General features: G+C 36.2%; 1 protein-coding gene and 1 long non-coding RNA gene across 4 annotated transcripts; both read left to right on the forward strand.

The window, feature by feature from the left end:
- Positions 1-1,997: 1,997 nt before the first annotated feature.
- On the forward strand, positions 1,998-4,021 carry LOC111392110. Its single transcript, XM_023017380.1, has 6 exons — positions 1,998-2,031; positions 2,150-2,226; positions 2,542-2,560; positions 2,691-2,800; positions 2,909-3,470; positions 3,555-4,021. Exons 1-6 carry the CDS (start codon positions 1,998-2,000, stop codon positions 4,019-4,021), a joined length of 1,269 nt encoding a protein of 422 aa, XP_022873148.1.
- Positions 4,022-8,193: 4,172 nt separating this feature from the next.
- Positions 8,194-10,374, forward strand: LOC111392109. Of its 3 annotated transcripts, none has more exons than XR_002702217.1 (3): positions 8,194-8,409; positions 9,262-9,338; positions 10,117-10,154. It is a non-coding gene; the product is annotated as an uncharacterized LOC111392109 (long non-coding RNA). The 3 variants fall into 3 exon arrangements; XR_002702216.1 differs by lacking the exon at positions 10,117-10,154 and adding an exon at positions 9,626-9,747 and having other exon boundaries at positions 8,196-8,409; XR_002702215.1 differs by having other exon boundaries at positions 8,197-8,409; positions 10,131-10,374.
- The last annotated feature ends 17,326 nt before the right edge of the window (positions 10,375-27,700 follow it).

Here is a 27,700-nt window from a genome sequence, read left to right on the forward strand (position 1 = left end):
GGTGTACACTTTAGTTTACACTTTGCCACGTGACATGACACTGTTGGATAGTTTAAATTTCAAACAGTTTTCCCATCCAATTGACACTTGACAATATTTCAAGTGTCAAACAACGTGTCCAAAATCGACGTACAAATAGCAAAGTTGAATCGGCAAGAACCTTGATTCATGTACACTATGGTGTACGCTTTATTTTACACTTTGCCCCGTGCCATATCCTCATCGGAAAGTTTAAATTTCAAACAATTTTCCTATCCAATTGACACTTGACAACAATGCAAGTGTCAAACAACGTGTCAAAAATAGTGTACAGATAGTAAAGTTCAATCAGTAAAAACCTTGCTACATGTACTATTTAGTTTACACTTTCCTACGTGACATTACCCTGTCGGACAGTTTAAGTTTCAAACAATTTTCCTATCCAATTGACACTTGACAACAATGTATAAGTCAAACAACGCGTAAAAATCAGTGTACAAATAGCAATACTCGATTTGTAAGAACCTTGCCATATGTACACAATGGTGTACACACTTTAGTTTACACTTTGCCTCGTGACCTTACCCTATTGGACAGTTTAAATTTCAAATAATTTTCCCATCCAATTGACACTTGACAACAATTCGAGTGTCAAACAACGTGTCCAAAATCAGTCTACAAATAGCAAAGTTCAATCGGTAAGATCATTGCTGCATGTACACTATGGTGTACACTTTAATTTACACTTTGCCACGTGATATTACCCAGTTGGACAGATTAAATTTCAAACAGTTTTTCCATCCAATGCAAGTATCAAAAAACGTGACAAAAATCAGTGTACAAATTGCATAGTTCAATAGGTAAAGGCCATGCTACATGTACATTTGGTGTACACTTTGCCACGTGACATGGCACTGTTGGACAGTTTAAATTTCAAACAGTTTTCCCATCCAATTGACACTTGGCAATAATTCAAGTGTTAAACAACGTGTCCGAAATCGGCGTACAAATAGCAAAGTTCAATCAGTAATGTAATACCCCAAACTTCCTGTTATATATTTGGCCAATATGATTCATGCATTTCATGCTATTCACAATGTTACTTGCATTAGTTTTCTTAATTACTTTATCTTAAAATGGTGCATTCGATTATGGATATTTTAAGATTTTAGTCTTCGACTCCTAGACCTAGGTGTTGAATTTTGTATTGAGCTATGATAGAAAATTAGGTTAACTAAATGTTGGAGATTGGCTTGATAAGAAATGGAATATCGAAAAGGTCGGAAATCGGTATCGACAAAAGTTCAAGCTTTCTATTCGGTTGATCGAGACCCCCTTAAACCCTAGATAGGTAATTGACATATTTGGGACATGATACATAAAGGAACATGATCATGATGCGATAATATATGTCTCATATGACATTATAAATATCGAGGTGCGATTTGATGAAATCGGTCGAGAATGGGGTGTCAATCGGGTGAGTAATTAAATGAACGATTGAGGAATTAGCTCTATAAAATATTTTGGGATCTTAGGGCAAGTGGAATGGATTGTAAACACATTAACATAAGCCCAGGATACTTGATGTATACCTGCAAAGATAGATATAAAATCAGATTTATTTTTTTTACTAGTGACCACCTCATGCTTTTAATATTTATCATTTTAACACCCAATTCCTTTAACCTTAAGGCATCAATCTCCNTATTTTGATGCTGAGAACACTTGATTTGTCACGACTTTAGAGCATTATTGCCTTCGCATACATGTTATAGAAACGTGGTAAAAAATTGGGAGTCATTGGATATGGATAAGGGGGTGAAAACTGATTGGAAAAGTAGTTGGACGGTGATGAAACCTGAAAAACAGGTTCTGTCCATTTATGTGTTTAATATGATTTCAACCTTTACGTGTAAATTAATTATCTCTTGGGCCTAGAAAATAGATTCTAAGGAGTATTAGGTTGTTGACAAAAATTGGATGACGTTGATGTGGGTAATTGGACTCGAGGAAAAATGAGACTTAAGGAACGAGATTGTAATGCCGTTAGTAACTTGAATAATGAATTCGTTTAAATTATTTTGACGTGAATGGAAGTATTTTGGGATTTTGTGTGTGTTAAGGCTATTAAATGGAGGATTGTCTTTAATATTAAATGGTAATACAGGTGATTTTCCGACGTTGAGTGAAAAAGGAAAGCGATATAATCTCCGTAGGAGCTTGTGCACACACAAGGGCAAAAAGGTAAGTAAAAATCCATTTGCAACTAAGATGCAAGAACCTAGCATTTGTGGTATAGTAATGTTAGGACTATAGATGTGTTAATAACCTTAGAACATACGTGTTGGATTATGGTTATATGATCGTTGATTTTGATATAATATATGATCATCACAGGTGATTTGAAGTTAACAAATAGGGACATAATTGTGCAAATGCTCGTTTCATTTTATTAAAAAAAAAATAAGTATATCTAAATTTTATATCTAGATCGAGTTACCTATATCATTTCGACATAGGAATTAGTATGATTATCTGTATATATTTGGGGTGTGACAGAGAGTGGTATCAGAGCAAGGTTATAATTTTGTAGACTGTCCATGTACATGATCTCGGAGTACGAAAGAGCACAGCTAAGCCTCTAAGTTTTATTTGTTGCATTATTTTTACATACTCCATGAATGATATTGGCCAATCTTTACTTACAGCCATGGTGAGAACCAGGGATGCTAGTAGTAGTAGAGCTAGAACTCCAGCGCAAGGGGCTTCTGTTCAAGATGACAGTCGGGATGTTGTTATTGATAGACTAACGGAACTAGTTGAGCGACAATCTCAAAAATTTTAGCAATTAATACAACAAGGAGAAAGGGGAGAACATCAAAGGGCTAAATTCATACAACCACAATAAAGGGCTGAACATATTGAGGCAGTTGGGGAAAGATTTAGAAAACTAAACCCTCCAATATTTGAGGATGCATTAGACCCAACAGCTGCAAAGGATTGGTTGAGGACTTTGGAGAATATGTTCAGGTATACGAGAGTTTCGGAAGTAGAAAAAGTAGTTTGTGCATCCTTTATGCTACGAGGTAGTGCTGGACACTGGTGGGATACGATGAGTAGTATTGAAGATGTAAATACCATGACTCGGGATAGATTTAAAGAGTTATTCCGTAATAAATATTTTACAGCCCCAGTTCGAGCCATGAAGATGAATGAATTTATACAGCTAAGACAAGGAGGGATGACAGTGGGGGAGTATAATCGTAAATTTGAACAACTATCTAGGTTTGCAACCCACATGATTAATACTGATGCATTAAAAGTAGAAAGGTTTCTTAAGGGGTTAAGACCAGAACTATATAGAGATGTAAGTATGGCAGGAATCCTAGATGTTTCATATTCTCAAATTGCAGAGAAAGCATTAGTTGCTGAACAAGCTGAACAAAGAATTAGTCGTGCTCAAGAGACTCGACGACAGTTTAGGCAAGGTCAAGGACAGCGTTGGCCTAGAAATGATAAGAAAAGAACTTTCCAAGGATAGATTCAGAAGCCTAAGTTTCAACCGAGACAAGGACAACAACATTGGGATCAGGGCAAACATCCGAGGATAGATCAAGGAAAAGCCTTAATAGCACAACCATCTTGCCCCAGATGTGGTGGACAGCATACTGGAGCATGTCCTATAGAGCCTAGGACATGTTATGTTTGTGGAAAGGTGGGACATCTTGCTAGAGCATGCCCAAGTAATCCAAATCCTATAGAGCAAAAGAAGGTACCAGCTAGAGTGTTTACCATTACTAGATCCGATGCTGAGGCAAATCCAGCAGTTGTAACAGGTAAATTTTCTATCTTTGGCATTCCAGCACTTGTACTATTTGATTCTGGAGCTACAAATTCATTTGTTTCTACCGAGTATGTGAGAAGGCTGGGTAGGACACCTGATATACATGAGGTCAGTTATAGTGTAACTATTCCATCTGGAGATGTACAACAAACCAATCTAATTGTAAGAGCATGTGCGATCCTTATAGAAAATTGAGAGTTCTATGCAGATTTAATTGTGTTAGATATGAAAGATTATGATATAATTTTGGGTATGGATTGGCTGTCAAGATATCAAGCTACTATAGTCTGTAAGAGAAAGTCAGTAACCTTTCAACTTTTGGGGAATAAACCATTTACATGCATTGGGATCGAAAAAGGTTTTAGAGTTCTAATCATATCGGTATTGAAAGCACAAAGGTTACTAGATAGTGGGTGTGTAGGGTATTTGGTGAGTATTATGGCTATGGAAGCACAACACAATCCGAATCTTAGTGATGTGCCCGTGGCACAAGAATTTCCAGAGGTATTTCTTGATGATTTACCTAGGGTACCACCAGATCGTGAGATAGAGTTTGTAATTGATTTAATCCCAGGAACATCTCCAATTTTCAAGACTCCATATAGAATGGCCCTGACTGAATTGAAGGAGTTGAAGTTACAATTACAAGAGTTGTTAGATAAAGGTTTTATTAGACCTAGCTTTTCACCATGGGGTGCACCAATATTGTTTGTTCATAAAAAGGATTGTACTATGAGGCTGTGTATCGATTATCGAGAGTTGAATAAGGTGACAATTAAAAATAAATACCCATTACCGAGAATTGATGATTTGTTTGATCAACTTCAGGGCGCATCTGTATTTTCGAAGATTAATTTGCAATCTGGATACCATCAACTTAAAATAAAGGGAGATGACATTTCTAAGACAGCATTTAGCACGAGATATGGTCATTATGAGTTTTTGGTAATGTCATTTGGGTTAACAAATGCCCCAGCAACTTTTATGGATCTGATGAATAGGGTATTTACACTTTCTTGATAAGTTTGTAACTATATTTATTAATGATATTCTTATTTATTCTCATACTAAGGAAAAACATGCAAAACACTTGAGAATAGTTTTGCAGGTCTTAAAGGACAAGCAGTTATATGCTAAGTTTAAGAAATGTGAATTTTGGTTAGATAGAGTTATATTTTTGGGACATGTAGTATCAGGTGAGGGTATATCAGTGGATCCAAGTAAAGTAGAGGTTATTAATAATTGGCCACGACCTACAAATCCTTCAGAGGTTAGAAGTTTTATGGGTTTAGCTGGATATTATCGCAGATTTGTGGAAGGATTTTCCAAAATAGCTTCTTCTTTAACGAAATTAACTAGAAAGAATACTAAGTTTGAATAGACAGATGCTTGTGAGCAGAGTTTTCAGGAATTGAAGAAAAGATTGACGTCAGCCCCTATCCTTTCAATCCCATCTGGTACTGAGAATTTTGTAGCTTATAGTGATTCTTCAAAGAATGGTTTGGGGTGTGTATTAATGCAAAATGGTAAAGTCATTACATATGCCTCTAGACAACTTAAAGAATAAGAAAATAATTATCCTACACATGATTTGGAACTCCTTGCAGTTGTGTTTGCACTTAAGATATGGAGGCATTATTTGTATGGAGAGAGGTGTGAGATTTACACAGATCGAAAAAGTTTGAAATATCTATTTACACAAAAGGAATTGAACATGAGACAGAGAAGATGGCTAGAATTGGTAAAAGATTATGATTGTGTTATAAACTATCATCCCGGTAAGGCTAATGACGTAGCTGATGCATTGAGTAGGAAGTCGACATCCAGTGTTGCACTTATGATTGTAACTCAAAAATCAGAATTGATAGATTTACAGAAAATGGGTATTGAAGTTGTGTCGCAAGGATTTGTAGAGGCTAAACTTGCAGCGTTGACATTTTAGCCAACTTTATTGAATAGAATTCAACAAGGACAACAGGAAGATGATTATTGTTCTAAGATAAAGAATGATATACATGATGGAGAAGCTTCAAATTTTCACATATTAGCAGATGGTATCTTGCGATTTAGAGGACGATTATATGTACTTGATGCAGAAAATATTCGAGGGGACATTTTATCTGAAGCTCACACGACACCATATTCTGTTCATCCAGGAGCTACTAAAATGTATAGAGATTTGAAATTGCATTATTGGTGGCCGAACATGAAGGGTGAGATAGCCAAATATGTGGGACAATGTTTAACCTGTTAACAGATAAAAGCAGAACATCAAAGACCAGTAGGAGCCTTACAACCATTACCTATCCCAGAGTGGAAATGGGAAAGAATCACAATGGATTTTGTGGTGAAATTACCAAAAACAACTAAAGGATATGATAGTATTTAGGTTATTGTGGATATGTTAACAAAATCAGCCCATTTCCTTCCAGTTTGTTCCACTTACTCCATGGACCGATATGCTCAGCTTTATGTACAAGAAATAGTTAGACTTCATGGAGTGCCATTATCTATGGTCTCAGATAGGGATTTTAAATTTTTATCCCTCTTCTGGAGAAGTTTACATAAGGCTTTGGGAATGCAGTTATCTTTTAGTACAGCTTACCATCCTCAGACTGATGGGTAATCAGAAAGAACAATACAAATATTGGAAGATATGCTGAGGGCTTGTGTATTAGACTTCCAAGGCCAGTGGAGTAAATTTTTACCTTTGGTGGAATTCGCATACAACAACAGTTATCAGGCTACAATTGGAACGACTCCTTATGAGGCATTATATGGTAGAAATTGTAGATCTCCAATTTATTGGGATGATGTTGGAGAAAGAAAATTTCTAGGACCAGTGATGGTTTGTGAACTGGTTGAAGTTGTGATACAAATACGTCAACGAATGCAAACTGCTCAAGCCCGACAGAAAAGCTATGCAGATCAAAGAAGGAGAATGTTAGAATTCACAGTTGGTGACCAAGTATTTTTGAAGGTAGCGCCGATGAAAGGGGTTAGGCGATTTGAAAAGAAAGGAAAATTGAGCCCAAGATACATTGGTCACTTTTCAATTATTGAGAAAATTGGAAATGTTGCCTACAAGCTGGATCTTCTTTCATCAATGTCTCAAGTACTCAATGTGTTTCATATATCTATGCTAAGAAAGTACATTGGAAATCCTTCTCATGTATTGAAGAATGAACCAGTAGAGATAAAACCAGATTTGACATATGAAGAAAAACCTATTGAGGTTCTTCAACGAGAAGTAAAGCAACTTAGAAGAAAGAAAATTCCATTGGTTAAGATATTGTGGCGGAATCAGTCAACAGAAGAAGCCACTTGGGAAAGAGAAGATGAAATGCGGGTTAAATATCCTGAACTTTTTGGTAAGCAAATTTTGAGGACGAAATTTTTATAAGGAGGAAAGGATGTAATACCCCAAACTTCCTGTTATATATTTGGCCAATATGATTCATGCATTTCATGCTATTCACAATGTTACTTGCATTAGTTTTCTTAATTACTTTATCTTAAAATGGTGCATTCGATTATGGATATTTTAAGATTTTAGTCTTCGACTCCTAGACCTAGGTGTTGAATTTTGTATTGAGCTATGATAGAAAATTAGGTTAACTAAATGTTGGAGATTGGCTTGATAAGAAATGGAATATCGAAAAGGTCGAAAATCGGTATCGACAAAAGTTCAAGCTTTCTATTCAGTTGATCGAGACCGCCTTAAACCCTAGATTGGTAATTGAAATATTTGGGACATGATACATAAAGGAACATGATCATGATGCGATAATATATGTCTCATATGACATTATAAATATCGAGGTACGATTTGATGAAATCGATCGAGAATGGGGTGTCAATCGGGTGAGTAATTAAATGAACGATTGAGGAATTAGCTCTATAAAATATTTTGGGATCTTAGGATAAGTGAAATGGATTGTAAACACATTAACATAAGCCCAGGATACTTGATTTATACCTGCAAAGATAGATATAAAATCAGATTTATTTTTTTTTACTAGTGACCACCTCATGCTTTTAATATTTATCATTTTAACACCCAATTCCTTTAACCTTAAGGCATCAATCTCCTGCCCTACTCCTTAAGCACTTATTATAGGATGAATATATATCTTATAATCATAAATGGATCCAAATATAATGGTTGAAAATCAAGTATGGCTGCAATGAAGACACGTCGTGCTTAGCACCTCATGCTTGGGATAGTTGTCATTTTAACACACAATCCCTTCATCCTTAAGATATATAGCACGTCTCCTACCTCATTTTATTTAATATAGATAGATATATATATCTTATAAATCAATATAAGTTAAATAGTCCAAGAGAAAGGTCAAATATAGTAGGAAAAGACAACCTCATGCTAAACACTTGGCTGCACCCCACATTTTCTTAATCCTTAAGGAAGAGTCACGTCTCCAGCATCTTGAGGACTTTATATACACCTCCTAACAACATGTTTAGTCTTACAAATTATCCCCAACTGACCACCGATTGAAAGAGAAAGCAAAAAGGAAAAGAGAGAAGCAGAAACAAGGAGCTGAAATTGAATTTCTGGATAGGTGAGTTTAGTTCGCGGTTTTGAAGTTTTTCTTTAGTTCTTTTGCTTGTTTTATAATATGTTTAAACTATAAACTTAGTTGTGGCTAAGTATAAGGGTTGTTTATGATTTTATGATGGCAAAAGAGAGGGGTAATTGAGTACAAGAACCTGAAAGAAACCAACAGGAATAGAGATGTGTTGATTGATGAATTTGGATGGTTTAAACTTTGATTTTGTATAATACTGAAGATATAACTTGTATCTATGTAAATTAATGTTGTTATATGTGATTTAGAAGGATATAAATGGTCTTCTAATAGCCTGGAATCTGTTTGATGACATGCTAATAAAATGGAAACCGAAAGCTGTCACAATGAAAACTGCCTGATTTTGATGTCGTGGAAATGGACTATTTTGATGCTGGGAACACTTGATTTGTCACGACTTTAGAGCATTATTGCCTTCGCATACATGTTATAGAAACGTGGTAAAAATTTGGGAGTCATTGGATATGGATAAGGGGGTGAAAACTGATTGGAAAAGTAGTTGGACGGTGATGAAACCTGAAAAACAGGTTCTGTCCATTTATGTGTTTAATATGATTTCAACCTTTACGTGTAAATTAATTATCTCTTGGGCCTAGAAAATAGATTCTAAGGAGTATTAGGTTGTTGACAAAAATTGGATGACGTTGATGTGGGTAATTGGACTCGAGGAAAAATGAGACTTATGGGACGAGATTGTAATGCCGTTAGTAACTTGAATAATGAATTCGTTTAAATTATTTTGACGTGAATGGAAGTATTTTGGGATTTTGTGTGTGTTAAGGCTATTAAATGGAGGATTGTCTTTAATATTAAATGGTAATACAGGTGATTTTCCGACGTTGAGTGAAAAAGGAAAGTGATATAATCTCCGTAGGAGCTTGTGCACACACAAGGGCAAAAAGGTAAGTAAAAATCCATTTGCAACTACGATGCAAGAACCTAGCATTTGTGTTATAGTGATGTTAGGATATTTTCATACTTTGATAAGAAAGCTCGTTGTACCCTATATGATGATTATGATCATTGAGTATGTGGTTGTAAAATACATTGACATCAACTTCCATTAAGCATGTCATTCATGAGCATTTTAGTTGGCATGCACAACATATGATCATGGTTGAAAACTTTGCATGCGAAACATGAATTCAAAGTAAGTTTTCTTTATAAATGTTTTATTGACCACTACTAGGGCACCGAGGCATGTGAGGCATGCTTATGTGATACGTTTGGCATCGCGGGTGATACTTCCTAGGTGATTGCAAAGGTAGACAGGGGATGGGCCTTTGGTGATATGGGAGGCCGGACCACTTGACTATGCCCTTGTTATGATTATTGGTGCTGCCGAGTGGGAGACTTCTTGGGTGATCATAGGGGTAGTTAGGGGATGGACCTCTAGCGGTCACGAGAGGATGGTCCACTCGCCGGTGTCGATTTCATATTGGCCACTTGATTATTGATATTGATATTATGCAGAGCTCTATTAGGTGCATAGTTGGTGGGTCAAGAGCCCAATCAAATGAAAGATTTCAAATGAAATAATTTTGAGTCGACTTTGATGAATATTGGAATATGATGTATCTTTAGCATGATGTTTAAAGTAAATGACATGGTGTCACATATCCTTGTTACTCATACTCATGACATGCATGATTCTTGCTTACTAAGCATTGGCTTATGTAGTTCTTGCATTGTAGGTGAGCATGGAACTATGTAGAGGGCACGGCTAGCTGTGGAGCTCTTACGGGATTCCAAAGATCAATGTACATGGATGACAACCTGTAGGGTTATTTTGTGGGCTATTGTTTTGAGCTTACACTCTATTGTGTCGTATTTTGGGGGTCCTGTCTTGTATAACTTTTGAAATGGGTTATAGATGTGTTTATAACCTTAGAACATACGTGTTGGATTATGGTTATATGATCGTTGATTTTGATATAATATATGATCATCGCAGGTGATTTGAAGTTAACAAATAGGGACATAATTGTGCAAATGCTCATTTCATTTTATTAAAAAAAAGTATATCTAAATTTTATGTCTAGATCGAGTTACCAATACCATTTCGACATAGGAATTAGTATGATTATCTGTATATATTTGGGGTGTGATAGGTAAGAACCTTGCTTTATGTACACTATGGTGTACACTTTAGTTTACGCTTTGCCACGTGACATCCTAATTGGAAAGTTTAAATTTCAAATAGTTTTTCCATCCAATTGACACTTGACAGCAATGCAAGTGTTAAACAACGTGTCAAAAATAGTGTATAGATAGTAAAGTTCAATCGGTAAGAACCTTGCTACATGTACTCTTTAGTTTACACTTTGCTACGTGACATTACCCTATCGGACAGTTTAAATTTCAAACAGTTTTCCTATCCAATTGAAACTTGAGAACAATGTAAGGGTCAAACAACGTGTAAAAAATCAGTGTACAATTAGCAAAGCTCAATCTGTAAGAACCTTGTTATATGTACATTATGCTGTAGACAATTTAGTTTACACTTTTACCCTATTGGATAGTTTAAATTTCAAACAGTTTTCCCATCTAATTGACACTTGACAACAATTTGAGTGTCAAACAACGTGTCCAAAATCAGTCTACAAATAGCAAAGTTCAATTGGTAAGATCCTTGCTACATGTACACTATGGTGTACACTTTAGTTTACTCTTTGCCAGGTGACATTACCCCGTCGGACAGTTTAAATTTCAAACAATTTTCCCATTCAATTGACACTTGACAACAATGCAAGTGTCAAACAACAAATCAAAAATCAGGGTACAAAGAGCAAAGATCAATCGGTAAGAACCTTGCTACATGTACACTATGGTGTACACATTTACTTTACACTTTGCCACGTAACATTACCCTATTCGACAATTTAAATTTCAAACAATTTTTCGACCCAATTGACACTTGACAACAATGTAAGTGTCACATCAATGTACAAGTAGCAAAGTTCAATCGGTAAGAACCTTGCTTCATGTACACTATGGTGTACACACTTTAGTTTACACTTTGCCACGTGACATTACCTTGTTGGGCAGTTTATATTTCAAATAGTTTTCCTATCCAATTGACACTTGACAACATTGCAAGTGTCAAACAACGTGTCAAAAATCAATGTACAAATAGCAAAGTTCAATCCGTAAGTACCATGCAACATGCACACTATGGTGTATACTTTAATTTACACTTTGCCATGTGATATTACCTTATCGGACTGTTTAAATTTCAAATAGTTTTCCCATACAATTGACACTTGACAACAATTCAAGTTTCAAACAACATGTCCAAAATAAGTTTACAAATAGGAAAGCTCAATCGGTAAGAACCTTGCTACATGTACACTACGGTGCCCACTTTAGTTTACAATTCACCACGTGACATTACCCCGTTGGACAGTTTAATTTTCAAACAGTTTTCCCGTCCAATTGACTCTTGACAACAATGCAAGTTTCAAACAATGGGTCAAAAATCAGTGTACAACTTGCAAAGTTCAATTGGTAAGAACCTTGCATCATGTACACTATGGTGTACACTTTAGTTTACACTTTGTCATGTGACATTACCCTGTTGGATAGTTTAAATTTCAAGCAGTTTTCCCATCCAATTGACACTTCGCAACAGTACAATTGTCAAACAACGTGTCAAAAATCAGTTTATAAATAGCAAAGTTCAATCGGTAAGAACCTTGTGACATGTACACTATGGTGTATACTTTTGTTTACACTTTGCCACAAGACATTACCCTGTTTGACTGTTTAAATTTCAAACAGTTTTCCCGTCCAATGGACACTTGACAACAATTCAAGTGTCAATCGGCAAGAACCATGCTACATGCACACTATGGTGTACACTTTAGTTTACTCTTTACCACGTGACATTACCCCATTGGATAGTTTAAATTTCAAATAGTTTTCCCATCCAATTGACACTTGACAACAATGCAAGTGTCAAACAACGTGTCCAAATCAGTGCACAAATAGCAAAGTTCAATCGGTAAGAACCTTGCTATATATACACTATGGTGTACACTTTGCCACGTGACATTACCCGCTTGGACGGTTTAAATTTAAAACAGTTTTCCTATCCAATTGACACTTCACAACAATGCAAATGTCAAACAGCATGTTAAAAATCAATGTACAAATAGCGAATTTCAATCGGTGAGAACCTTGCTACGTGTACACTATGGTGTACACTTTAGTTTACACTTTGCCACGTGACATTACCCCGTTGTACAGTTTTAATTTCAAATAGTTTTCCCGTCCAATTAACACTTGACAACAATGTAAGTGTCAAACATTATGTCAAAAATCAGTGTACAAATTGCAAAGTTCAATCGGTAAGAACATTGCTACATGCACACTATGGTGCACACACTTTAGTTTACACTTTGCCACATGACATTACCCTTGATGCGAACCTCGTAGCAACGTTGACTACGAAACCCACAACGAGATTGACGAACCTCAAAAAGCCAAATTAATCTAAGAGTTTAGGATTAAACCAATAAAAAGTCGAACCAAAAAACCCAACAAGAATGACACTTGAAAGACCCCTTGATCACGCAATCCAAGAATTAAATCCGGTTGTTTGAATGCCACAAGTTTATACTTGATAAGTTTAAAGTTGGTCGATGAAGAACGATGAAGAGAAGACAATACGTCTCACTTTTAATTCAATATCAAATATGTCAAAGGTTTTTAACAATTGAATGGAAACTCCTATTTATATTAAACCTAAAAACTAGGTAAAAATCGTGTAAAAGTCGATCATAATCCCCAAAATATGGAAAAGAATAAAAAACTAACAAAATATGAAAAATTGCCAAAATTAGGAAATTCGTCAAAAAAATGGTCTATGCGACCGCATAGTGTATTTCCATACGGTTGCATGGTTCAACTAAAAATCCATCTTGAGTTTCGATATGCCTCCATGTGGTCGCATGGTGTTTTTGCCTATGTGATTTTAGCGTCCAGTTTCGTCGCTTGATAACAAATTAATCCAAGTTAATTCAGCCCTCGACTCGAACATGAAAGTTGCTCCATTTTGAGTCCGGAACATGGTTCCATCAATGGTTTCTTGAACGAGCAATCCCATCGCTTATTTCACTTGCTTTGCCCTTGATCACGTCATTAGTCCGCCATCGACTATCAACGGATCTCGTCTCACACTCGCCTTCGTTGGGCTCGACTCCTGGATCATATCATCCCCTCCCTCTTCGAAAGGATTCATCCTCGAATCTGAACCTGCATCAAACAGAGAGAGATCAGATACATTAAAAGTAGCTGAAACATTGTATTCACCTAGAAGATCCAACTTGTAAGCATTATCGTTTATCTTTTCAATCACTTGAAATGGTCCATCATCCCTCGTTGCAACTTGGACTTCCTTTGCTCCGGAAACCGCTCCTTCCTATGGTGCACCCAAACCCAATCTCCTAGCTCGAATGTCACTTGCTTCCTACTTTTGTTTGCCTGCGACGCAACCAACTTACTTTTGTTTTCAATTTGCATTTTTAACCTTTTCATGGAGTGACTTAACCAATTTTGCCTTGTTTTTACCATCTAAACTACCACGTTCATTCACAGGTAAAGGAATTAAATCCAAAGGAGTTAGTGGATTAAAGCTATATACAATTTCAGATGGAGAACAAGACATAGTAGAGTGAACAACTCGATTGTATGCAAATTCAACAAATAGTAGGCACTCCTCCCAACTTTTCAAATTTTTATTGATTACTATGTGCAACAAATGTGTCATAGTCCTATTCACTACTTCAGTTTGCCCATCCATTTGTGGGCGACAAGTTGTGGAAAATAGTAACTTAGTGCCTAACTTACCCCACAAAACTCTCCAAAATTGACTCAAAAATTTGACATCCCAATCCGACACTATGCTTCTAGGAACCCCATGTAAACGCACAATCTCTTTAAAGAATAAGTCAGCAATGTTCGTGGCATCGTCAGTTTTGTGCCATGGTATAAAATGTGTCATTTTACTGAACCTATCTACAACCACAAAAATAGAATCCCAACGTCGCTTAGTCCTAGGTAAACCCAAAACAAAGTGCATCGAGATATCAACCTAAGGCTCACTAGGTGTAAGTAAAGGTGTGTACAAACTTTGTGGTAAAACCTTAGATTTAGCCTTTTCACAACCTATGCATCGACTACAAATTCGCTCAACATCACTTTTCATCTTAGGCCAATAAAAATGCTCTTTCAATACGTCTAAAGTCTTTTGAACCCCAAAGTGCCCCATCAATCCACCACTATGTGCCTCCCTTACTAACAACTCCCGAATAAAACAATTAGGAATTCATAACCTATTTTCCTGAAATAAATACCCCTCATGCCTAAAGAACCTATCAACCACCCCTTTTATGTATGACAAATAAATATCCGAAAATTCAACATCTTTTTTATACAATTCCTTAATATGTTCTAGAATCAAGAGTAGTTAGTAATACGTACTTTTGCGACAATGCATCCGCCACCACATTTTCCTTACCTTGTTTATAACGAATGACGTATGGAAAGGTCTCAATGAATTCCATCCACCGTGCATGCCTCTTGTTCAATTTACCTTGTCCCTGCAAGTGCTTTAGTGACTCATGATCGGTGTGTATTACGAACTCCTTCGGCCATAGCTAATGTTGCCAAGTCTCCAAAGCTCGAACAAGTGCATAAAGTTCTTTGTCATATGTAGGATAATTTAAAGCAGCTCCACTCAACTTCTCGCTAAAGTATGCAATAGGCCTCCGATCCTGCATTAAAACTGCTCCAATCCCTATTCCTGATGCATCACACTCAATCTCGAATGTTTTATCAAAGTTAGGTAATGCCAAAACAGGTGCTTCACGCAATCTACCTTTAATAGTATTAAATGTAAGTTCCTGTTCATCACCCTAATGAAAACTTACACTCTTTTTAACTACTTCCGTGAGTGGTGCGGTGATAGTGCTAAAATCTTTCACAAAATGCCTATAAAAACTAGCCAAACCATGAAAACTCCTAACTTCTGTTATGCTTTTAGGTGTCGGCCAATCTCTAATAGCTTTATCTTTTCATCGTCTACTTTTACCCCATTAGCACTAACCATAAATCCAAGAAATATAACTCTATCCATACAAAACGTGCATTTCTTAAGGTTAGCATAGAGTTGTTCTTTCCTTAAAACAATTAACACACACTTTAAATGTTCCAAATGCTCTCCTAGGTCTTTGCTATAGATTAAGATGTAGTCAAAATAAACCACAAAAAATTTTCCTACAAAAGCACGTAAAACATGATTCATTAAATGCATAAAAGTGCTAGGTGCATTTGTGAGTCCAAACGGCATAACCAACCATTTATATAAATCATATTTAGTTTCAAAAGTTGTTTTCCATTCATCACCCTCTCGCATACGAATTTGATGATACCCGCTTTTTAAATCAATTTAAGAAAATATGCAAGGACCATGTAATTCATCAAGCATGTCATCTAACCTAGGTATAGGGTGACGATACTTTACCGTTATGTTGTTGATAGCCCTACAATCCACACACATTCGTCATGTTCCATCCTTTTTTGGCACAAGCAAAATCGGTTCTGCACAAGGACTCATGCTTTCCCTCACATATCCTTTGCTCATTAACTCCTCTATTTACTTTTGAAGTTCATTAGTCTCCTCGGGATTACTTCGATAAATCGGTCGATTTGTGATAACAGCTACGGGTATGAAGTCAATTTGATGTTCAATGCCTCGAATAGGTGGCAATCCACTTAGTGCATCCTCCGAAAATACATCGTCAAATTCCTACAACAAAGACTTAGCCAAACTAGGGAGGGGTGGGTTAGTTTCCTCAAAATTGAGGAGTGATTCCTTTCAAACGAACAAGATCATCTCTTTTCTCTCAACTACCACCCTCCTCAAATCACTCTCTTTTGCAAAGAAGTTCGCTCATGTTTTCTCTCTCCTCTCGGAACACTCCCTTTCTTTTCTCTCTTGTGTTTGCTCTCTCTTTTTCCCTCTAGTGGCTATCTCAATATGTTCTCTCTTTTTCTCTAACTCACTATTTGCTCTCATTTTTTCTAACTCTTTTGCTCTCCTCTCTTCCTCACTTCTCAATTTTAATTGGTCCTCATAGACTTTCGCCGGTGTTAATGGCACAATAGTAATGGTCCTTCCATCCTTAATGAAACTGTATCAATTTTTGTACCCATCATGCATAGCCTTCCTATCGTATTGCCATGGTCGCCCCAATAAAATATGTCCCGCTTGCATTGGCACAACATCACACACTAACTTGTCCTTATAACTCCCAATTGACAAATTAAGTAACACCCTTCGATTCACCCTCACCTCACCACTCTCATTCAACCATTGCAATTTATAAGGTCTCGAGTGCCTCAACAATGTTAAACCCAATTTTTCTACATGAGATACGCTAGCTACATTAGTGCAACTACCACCATCAATTATAACTCTACATATTGTATTGTTGACGTGGCATCGAGTGTGGAAAATGTTCTCCCGTTGCAACTTCAAGTCATCCGCTTTGACGTGAGTAGTGAGAGCTCGCCTTGTGACTAGTAGATCCCCAACCGGCCTTTCAACTTTTTCTTCTTCACTAGTATTCTCCAATGCTGGCATGCCATCAAACTCGCCATCACTATTGCTCACAATCTCTCCATTATCCCGCAACACCATTGCCCGTTTGTTTGGGCATTGAGAAGCAATATGCCCCGTTCCCAAACACCTAAAACATTTGATGTCCCGATTGAGCGACGGTTGTGCCTCCAATTTTGATATTGATTTGCTAGCATTTTCATCCTTGCCCTTTTGCCAATCATTGTTACCTCTAAGTGCAGCCCCGTTTTTGTTGTTGTCATCCCACTTCGATTTCCATGTTGGATTAGGAGTCGAAGTACCTAACGGTTACCTAGACGTCCCCTTCCTCTTCAATTTCCTCTCGACCTACATTGCCACATGTAACATGTCCTCAATTTCCACATAGTGTTACAACTCTACAACATTTGCAATATCCCGATTTAACCCATTCAGGAACCGTGCCGTGGTAGCTTCCCGATCTTCCTCCACATTAGCTCAAATCATAAGAATTTCCATCTCCTTGTGATAATCTCTACGCTTTTCGATCCTTGGTACAAACCTTGCAATTTTTTATGGATTTCCCTATAATAGTGACTTGGAACAAACCTCCTCCTCATCAACGTCTTCAACTCATCCCAAGTGCTAATTGGCCTTTCCCGACCCCTACGCCATGATGTAAGTACTTGATCCCGCTAAGATATCGCGTAATCCACAAATTCAAGCACCGCTAATTTTACCTTTTTCTCCTCTGAATAATTATAGCACTCAAAAATCATTTCAACCTTCCTTTTCCACTCTAAATATGCTTCTGGATCGCTTCTCCCCTTAAATTGCGAAATAGTCATTTTAATACTCCCCAAATTTTCATCTACTTCATCTCCCAAGTTATTTCTACCCCATCTCTCCATCCTATCGCCCCTATGCCTCCTTTGACCCATATCAAAGTCATTTTCATCAAAATCATCCTCATCACTACGATGCTCATCTCGCCTTCCTCTCCTAGATTCACGCCTACCCGACCCCTTAGCATTAGACATCTCCACTTGTCCCCAGCTAAGATTAGCAATTGTAGTACTTAATTGCATCATCCATTCTCCTTACCTATCCACCTTCTCTCTAACATCACCAAGTACCCTTTCAAACCTCCTTATCAAGTCCTCCGATGCATTGTTGTCATTACCGTTTCGGCTTGAATTAGAACCTTCTCTTTCCGACATCATATCACACAATTTTTTTATGCCTCACAAAGATTTCACTCGAAAAATACTCAGTATGGCTTTTTCCCTCTATTAAACTCATCACTCGGCCTTTTACCACTCAAAGTCTCCCTCCAAGCACTTCAAAGAACCAAGTGAACTAAATCAATTATTTTATTTGGAATTCAAACAATCTGAATATTAATCGAAGACCATGAGACTCAAAGGACTTGAATAAGTGGAATAGATGAATGTTTTGACAAGAATATGTCAATAGACTCAATAGAAGATTGAAAGAATCGAACCCAACTGAATATCCCAAAGTCAAACAAAATGTAGGAATTGTTGTTGGTAGAAAAACAAAATCAAACAATAATAATATCAAATTTTTTTTTACTCCTTCATGAAAGAAGATGATTAAACTACCAGCAACTCAACGAAATGATGAAAAGAAAAACAAGAACGAAGAACTAAGACGAACAATTAAATTGAAGAAGAAACTAAGAAAAATAAAATTAACGACTCAAACAAATAAAGAAAAGATATAACCTTCAATTAATTTGGAGCCAAGCTCTGATACCAACTTATACGAACCCCGTAGCAACGTTGACTACGAAACCCACAACGAGATTGACGAACCCAAGAAAGCCAAATTAATCCAAAAGTTTAGGATTAAACTAAAAGAAAGTCGAACCAAAAAATCTAACAAGAATGACGCTTGAAAGACCCCCTCATCACGAAATCCAAGAATTAAATCCTGTTGTTTGAATGCCACAAGTTTACATTTGATAAGTTCGAAGTTTTTCAATGAAGAACGATGAAGAGAAGACAATACGCCTCACTTTTAATTCAATACCAAATATGTCAAAGGTTTCTAACAATTTAATGGAAACTCCTATTTATACTAAAACTAAAAACTAGGTAAAAATCGTGCAAAAGTCGATCATAATCCCCAAAATATGGAAAAGAATAAAAAACTAATAAATATGAAAAATTGCCAAAATTTGGAAATTCGCCAAAAAAATGGTCTATGGGACCGCATAGTGTATTTCCATACGGTCGTATGGTTTAACTAAAAATTCATCTTGAGTTTTCGTATGCCTCTATGCTGTCGCACAGGCTTGTTTTCAGCCTCTGGTTTCGTCGTTTGATAACAAATTGATCCAAGTTGATTCGACTCTCGACCCGAACATGAAAGTTGCTCCATTTTGAGTCCCGAACATGGTTCCATCAATGGTTTCTTGAACGAGCAATCCCATCGCTTGTTTCACTTGCTTTGCCCTTGATCACGTCATTGGTCCGCCATCGACTATCAACCGATCTCGTCTCGCTCGGGCTTGACTCCTCGATCATATCAACCCTGTTGGACAGTTTAAATTTCAACCAGTTTTCCTATCCAATTGACTCTTGACAACAATACAAGTATCAAATAACGTGGCGAAAATGAGTGTACAAATAGCAAAGTTCAATCGGTAAGGACCATGCTATATGTACACTTTAGTTTACACTTTGCCACGTGACATGACACTGTTGGACAATTTAAATTTCAAACAGTTTTTACATCCAATTGACACTTGACAACAATTCAAGTGTCAAACAGCGTGACCGAAATCGGCATACAAATAGCAAAGTTCAATCGGTAAGAACCTTGCTTCATGTACACTATGGTGTACACTTTAGTTTACACTTTTCCATATGACATATCCTTATTGGAAAGTTTAATTATCAAATAGTTTTCCCATCCAATTGACACATGACAACAATGCAAGTGTCAAACAATGTGTCAAAAATAGTGTACAAATAGTAAAGTTCAATTGGTAAGAACCTTGCTACATGTACTCTTTAGTATACACTTTGATACGTGACATTACCCTATCGGATAGTTTAAATTTCAAACAGCTTTCCTATCCAATTGACACTTGACAACAATGTAAGAATCAAACAACGTGAAAAAAATTAGTGTACAGTAAGCAAAGTTCAATCTGTAAGAACCTTGCTATATGAACACTATGGTGTACACGCTTTAGTTTACACTTTACCGTGTGACATTACCCTATTGGACAGTTTAAATTTCAAACAGTTTTCCCATCCAATTGACACTTGATAATAATTCGAGTGTCAAACAACATGTCCAAAATCCTTCTACAAATAACAAAGTTCAATCGGTAAGATCCTTGCTACATGTACACTATGGTGTACACTTTAGTTTACACTTTGCCACGTGACATTCCCCCGTTGGACAGTTTAAATTTTAAATAGTTTTCCCATCCGATTGACACATGACAACAATGCAAGTATCAAATAACGTGGTAAAAATCAGTGTACAAATAGCAAAGTTCAATCGGTAAGGAACATGCTACATGTACACTTTGGTGTACACTTTAGTTTACATTTTTCCATGTGACATGATACTGTTGGATAGTTTAAATTTCAAACAGTTTTCCCATACAATTGACACTTGACAACAATTCAAGTGTCAAACAACGTGTCCAAAATCGGCGTACAAATAACAAAGTTCAATCGGTAAGAACCTTGCTTCATGTACACTATGGTATATACTTTAGTTTACACTTTGCCACGTGACATATGCTCATTCGAAAGATTAAATTTCAAACAGTTTTCCCATCCAATTGACATTTGACAACAATGCAAGTGTCAAACAACGTGTCAAAAATAGTGTACAAAAAGTAAAGTTCAATTAGTAAGAACCTTGCTACATGTATACTATGGTGTACACACATTAGTTTACACTTTGCCACGTGACATTACCCTGTTTGACAGTTTAAATTTCAAATAGTTTTCTCATCCAATTGACACTTGACAACAATTCGAGTGTCAAACAACGTGTCCAAAATCAGTCTACAAATTGCAAAGTTCAATCGGTAAGATCCTTGCAACATGTACACTATGGCGTACAATTTAATTTACACTTTGCCACGTGACATTATTCCATTGGACAATTTAAATTTCAAATAGTTTTCCTATCCACTTGACACTTGACAACAATGAAAGTGTCAAACAACGTGTCAAAAATCAGTGTACAAATAGCAAAGATCAATCGGTAAGAACCTTGCTACATGCACACTATGGTGTACCCTTTTAATTTACACTTTGCCACGTAACATTACCCTATTTGACAGTTTAAATTTCAAACATTTTTTTGACCCAATTGACACTTGACAAAAATCAAGTGTCAAACAACGTGTCAAAAATTTGTGTACAAATAGCAACGTTCAATCGGTAAGAACCTTGATACATATACACTATGGTGTACACACTTTAGTTTACACTTTACCATGTGACATTACCTTGTTGGACTGTTTTTATTTCAAATAGTTTTCCTATCCAATTGACACTTGACAACATTGCAAGTGTCAAACAACGTGTCAAAAAATAGTGTACAAATAGCGAAGTTCAATCCATAAATACCATGCAACATGTCAATTGTCAACTGGATGGGAAAAATGTTTGAAATTTAAGCTGTCCAACAGGGTAATGTCACGTGGCAAAGTGTAAGTTAAAGTATACACCATAGTGTACATCTAGCAAGGTTCTTAACGATTGAACTTTGCTATTTGTATACTGATTTTTGACACGTTGTTTGACACATGCATTGTTGTCTAAAATTTAAACTGTCCAAAGGGTAATATCACGTGGTAAAGTGTAAACTAAAGTGTGTACACCATAGTGTACATGTAGCAAGGTTCTTACCGATTGAACATTGCTATTTGTACACTGATTTTAGACACGTTGTTTGACATTTGCATTGTTGTAAAGTTTCAATTAGATGGGAAAACTGTTTGAAATTTAAGCTGAATAACAAGGCAATTTTATGTGGTAAACTGTAAATTAAAGTGTACACCATAGTGTACATGTAGCAAGGTCCTTACCCGATTGAATTTTACCATTTGTACTCTAATTTTTAACACGTTGTTTAACACTTGCATTGCTGTCAAGTGTCAATTGGGTGGGAAAACTTTTTGTAATTTAAACTGTCCAATAGGGTAATGTCATGTGGTAAAGGGTAAACTAAAGTGTACACTATAGTGTACATGCAGAAAGGTTCTTGCCGATTGAACTTTGCCATTTGTTCACTGATTTTTGACACGTTCTTTGACACTTACATTGTTGTCAAGTGTCAATTGGATGGAAAAAAATTTCAAAATTCAAACTGTCCAATGGGGTAATGTCACGTGGCAAAGTATAAACTAAAGTGTACACCATAGTGCACATGTAGCAAGGTTTTTACCGATTGAACTTTGCGATTTGTACACTAATATTTAACATGTTGTTTGACACTAGCATTTTTGTCAAATGTCAATTGGGTGGGAAAACAGTTTGAAATTTAAACTGCCCAACAGGATAATGTCACGTAGTAAAGTGTAAGCTAATGTGTGTACACCATAGTGTACATGTAGCAAGGTCTTATCAATTGAACTTTGCTATTTGTACAATAATTTTTGACACGTTGTTTAACACTTACATTATTATCAAGTGTCAATTGGATGGAAAAACTGTTTGAAATTTAAACTGTCCAATAGGGTAATGTCTCATGGCAAATTGTAAACTAATGTGTACACCATAGTGTACAAGTAGAAAGGTTTATACCGATTGAACTTTGCTATTTGTACACTGATTTTTGACTCGTTGTTTGACACTTGCATTGTTGTCAAGGGTCAACTCGATGGAAAAACTGTTTGAAATTTAAACTGTCCAATAGGGTAATGTCACGTGGCAGAGTGTAAACTAAAGTGTACACTATAGGGTACATGTCGCAAGGTTCTTACCAATTGAACTTTGCTATTTGTACACTAATTTTTGACACGTTGTTTGACACTTACATTGTTGTCCAGTGTCAAATAGATGGGAAAACTATTCAAAAATTAAACTGTCTAGTAGGGTAATGTTACGTGGCAAAGTGTAAACTAAAGTGTACAACATAGTGTACCTGTAGCAAGGTTTTTAAAGATAGAACTTTGCTATTTGTGCACTGATTTTTGACACGTTGTTTGACACTTACATTGTTGTCAAGTTTCAATTGGATGGGTAGACGGTTTGAAATTTAAACTGTCCAGCAGGGTAATGTCACGTGCTAAAGTATAAACTAAAGTGTATACACCATAGTGTACATGTAGCAAGGTTCTTACCGATTGAACTTTGCTTTTTGTACACTGATTTTTGACACATTGTTTGACACTTGTAATGATGTCAAGTGTCAATTGGATGGTAAAACCATTTGAAAATTAAACTGTCTAATAGGGTAATGTCACGTGGCAAAGTGTAAACTTAAGTGTACACTATAGTGTAAATGTAGCAAGGTTCTTATTGATTGAACTTTGCTATTTGTACACTGATTTTTGACACGTCGCTTGACACTTGCATTGTTGTCTAGTGTCAATTGGATGGGAAACCTATTTGAAATTTAAACTGTCTAGTAGGGTAATGTTACGAGGCAAAGTGTAAACTAAAGTGTACAACATAGTGTACTTGTAGTAGGGTCCTTACCGATTGAACTTTGGCATTTGTAAACTGATTTTTGACACGTTATTTGACACTTGGATTGTAGTCAAGTGTTAATTGGATGGAAAAACTATTCGAAATTTAAACTGTCCAACAGGGTAATGTCACGTGGTAAAGTGTAAACTAAAGTGTACATGTAGTATGGTTCTTACTGATTGAACTTTGCTATTTGTACACTAATTTTTGACACTTACTTTGTTGTCAAGTGTAATTTGGATGGGATAATTGTTTGAAATTTAAACTGTTCAACAGGGTAATGTCACGGGGTATAGTGTAAACTAAAGTGTACATGTAGCAAGGTTCATACCGATTGAACTTTGCTATTTGTACACTGATTTTTGACACGTTGTTTGACACTTGCATTGTTGTCAAGTGTCAATTGGATAGGAAACCTGTTTGAAATTTACATTGTCTAATAGGGTAATATCACGTGGCTAAGTGTAAGCTAAAGTGTACACCATATTATACATGTGGCAAGGTTCTTACCGATTGAACTTTGCTATTTGTACACTGATTTTTGACCCATTGTTTGATGCTTGCATTGTTGTCAAGTGTCAATTGGATGGAAAAACTATTTGAAATTTAAACTATCCAATAGGGCAATGACACGGGGAAAAGTGTAAACTAAAGTGTACACCATAGTGCACTCGTAGCAAGGTTCTTACCGATTTAATTTTGCTATTTGTACAATGATTTTTGACACGTTGTTTGACACTTACTTTGATGTCAAGTGTCAACTGGATATGAAAACTATTTGAAATTTACACCGTTCAACAGCGTAATGTCACGTAGCTAAAGTGTACACCATAGTGTACTTGTAGCAAGATACTTACTGATTGAACTTTGCTATTTGTACACTAATTTTTGACACGTTGTCTGGCATTTGCATTGTTGTCAAGTGTCAATTGGATGGGAAAATTGTTTAAAATGTAAACCGTCTAGCAAGGTAATGTCACGTGGCAAAATATAAACTAAAGTGTGTACACCATAGTGTACATGCAGCAAGGTTCTTACCAATTGAACTTTGCTATTTGTACACTGATTTTTGACACATTGTTTGACACTCACATCGTTGTCTAGTGTCAATTGGATGGGAAAACTCTTAGAAATTTAAACTGTCCAACAGGGTAATGTCACGTGGCAAAAGTGTAAGTTAAAGTGTACAACATAGTGTACCTGTAGCAAGGTCCTTACTGATTGAACTTTGCTATTTGTACACTGATTTTCGACACATTGTTTGACATTTGCATTGTTGTCGAGTATCAATTAGAAGGGAAAACCATTTGAAATTAACTGTCCAACGGGGTATTGTCACGTGGCAAAGTGTAAAATAAATTGTATGCCTTAGAGTATGGGAAAACTGTTTGAAATTTAAACTATCTAATAGAGTAATGCCACGTGGCAAAGTGTAAACTAAAGTGTACACCATAGTGTACACGTAGCAAGGTTCTTACTGATAGAACTTTGCTATTTGCATACTAATTTTTGATACGTTGTTCGACACTTGCATTGTTGTCAAGTGTCAATTGGATGGGAAAACTATTTAAAATTTCAAATGTTCAATAGGGTAATATCACGTGGCAAAGTGTAAAATAAAGTGTACACCATAGCGTACATGTCGCAAAGTTCTTATCGGTTGATCTTTGCTATTTGTACCCTAATTTTTGACACGTTGTCTTACACTTGCATTGTTATCAAGCGTCAATTGGATGGGAAAACTGTTTGAAATTTAAACTGTCCAACGGGGTAATGTCATGTGGCAAAGTGTAAACTAAAGTGTACACCATAGTGTACATGTAGCAAGGTCCTTATTGATTGAAATTTGCCATTTGTACCCTAATTTTTGACATGTTGTTTGACACTTGCATTGTTGTCAAGTGTCAATTGGATGGGAAAATTGTTTGAAATATAAACTGTCCAACAGGGTAATGTCACATGGTAAAGTGGAAACTAAAGTGTACACCATAGTGTACATGTAGCAAGGTCCTTATCGATTGAACTTTTCAATTCGTATACTGATTTTCGACACATTGTTTGACACCTACATTGTTATCAAGTGTCGATTGGATGGAAAAACTATTTTAAATTTAAATTGTCCAATAGGGTAATGTCACGTAGCGAAGTGTAAATTAAAGTATACACCATAGTGTTCATGTGGCTAGGTCCTTACGGATTGAGCTTTGCTACTTGTATACTGATTTTTGACACGTTGTTTGACACTTGCATTGTTGTCAAGTGCAAGTGTCAGCTGGATGGGAAAACTATTTGAAATTTAAACTGTCCAATAGAGTAATGTCACGTAGCAAAGTGTAAACTAAAGTGTACACCATCGTGTACATGTAGCAAGGTTCTTACCGATTGAACTTTACTATTTGTACACTGATTGTTGACACGTTGTTTGACACTTGCATCGTTGTCATGTAACGCCCCGACCCCTAGTGGACCGGAACGCTACTTACTTCACTTAGGTTAACCGGTGGTTTAGTAATAAGTGTATACATTTTAGCGGAAGCTTACATCTTTGGATAATAATTTAAATAACAATACTTCAAATACTTTAAAGAAAAAGACTGAATCATTTTTCAAAACAGCAAAGTATAATTTATTTGAAGAAAACATAACTTGTTCTCGCATTCTGCGTTATTCAAAACTTTAAAGAAATAACATTGGAAAACATTTCATAAAAATAAATCCAAATCACTTATTCACCGGATTTCCATAGGCTCGTTGAATCACTCTCCATCTTCTCCTCCATCCATGCCCGAGGTAGAATTCCTTCAATCTGTAGAGATGAGATTAAACCCGTGAGTTAAAAAACTCAATAGTTGTCATAGGTGCATTCGTGATCAAGCTATACATTTCAAAATATTAACTTTATAACTTTTCATACATGCCGTACCTGGAGGCACCATTTGACATGAAGGGATATGCCGTACCGAGGGCACCATTTGACATATGAACATTTCTTCAACATAGAGGGGTAAGCCGTACCGGAGTACCATTTGACATACAACCATTAACATAGAGGGATATACTGTACCGGAGTACCATTTGACATACAAACATTAACATGAATCAAAACTTATAACTTAACACAATTAAACACATTGCACCTCTACCTACCTTGATTGATGCTTTTGAAACTTTGAAAACATGGATTGATGAAACTTGGACATTGAAAGAAATGCACTCCTTGGATGTTTGAAAACCGTTGAGAATTGATGCTTGAAAACACTTCTTAAACTTCTAGAAAAAATAGTTTTCCTCCCTTTCTTTTTCTCTCTTGGAAACTCTTTCTTTAGTATGTAAAAGCTCTTGCTTTTGGTGTGTGAAAGAATGAGTGAAATGAGGTCTCTATTTATAGGTAAATATCCCATAACTTAAAGCAAATGAAGGGTCAAATTTCATTTAAGAGAGAAAACATGGGTGCCATTTAAGTTTGAGGTTAAATGCTTCAATTTAGCGGGGTTTTTATTGCAAAAAACGTGGGTGCCCCTTTGAGAAAATAATTGATGAAAATAAATATTTAAATTCTAGAGAAAAACAAGAATTTTTCATTTCAGACAGTTTCAGTCGACCGGTTGTAGTCCTGTTGACACTGCCAGCTTTCAGTGTTTCTATCATAACTTCTTCTCCCGATATCCGATTGAGGTAATTCAAAGTACTTTGGAAAGCTAACCCAAAGAGATACAACTTTTATTTAGATATTATTTTCCAAATTGAATGTTTCCTATGTCAAAAATGGGTCTCAAATGAGACTAAAAATCTGAAGTATACTTTAGTCATCCAATATTCATGTCTTAGTGCCACTAAGGTGTCTAGAATTATTTGGGGTTCTGCATCCCCCACACCTTAATTAAAATTTCGTCCTCGAAATTTACCTTCTGATTGGGCGAATAGTGTTGGATACCTGTCTTTGGCTTCTTCTTCTTTTTCCCAAGTG

The sequence above is a fragment of the Olea europaea genome, unplaced genomic scaffold, assembly GCF_002742605.1.
Source record: "Olea europaea var. sylvestris unplaced genomic scaffold, O_europaea_v1 scaffold880, whole genome shotgun sequence".
Classification (NCBI taxonomy): Eukaryota; Viridiplantae; Streptophyta; class Magnoliopsida; order Lamiales; family Oleaceae; genus Olea; species Olea europaea.

Bases quoted from the DNA above. Each gene is read 5' to 3' on its own strand.
- LOC111392110 (XM_023017380.1), top strand. From the start codon at position 1,998: ATGAGACTTAAGGAACGAGATTGTAATGCCGTTA. The intron at 2,032-2,149 runs GTAACTTGAATA...ATGGTAATACAG, and splicing joins ACGAGATTGTAATGCCGTTA to GTGATTTTCCGACGTTGAGT. The intron at 2,801-2,908 runs GTTGAGCGACAA...GAACATATTGAG, and splicing joins TTGATAGACTAACGGAACTA to GCAGTTGGGGAAAGATTTAG.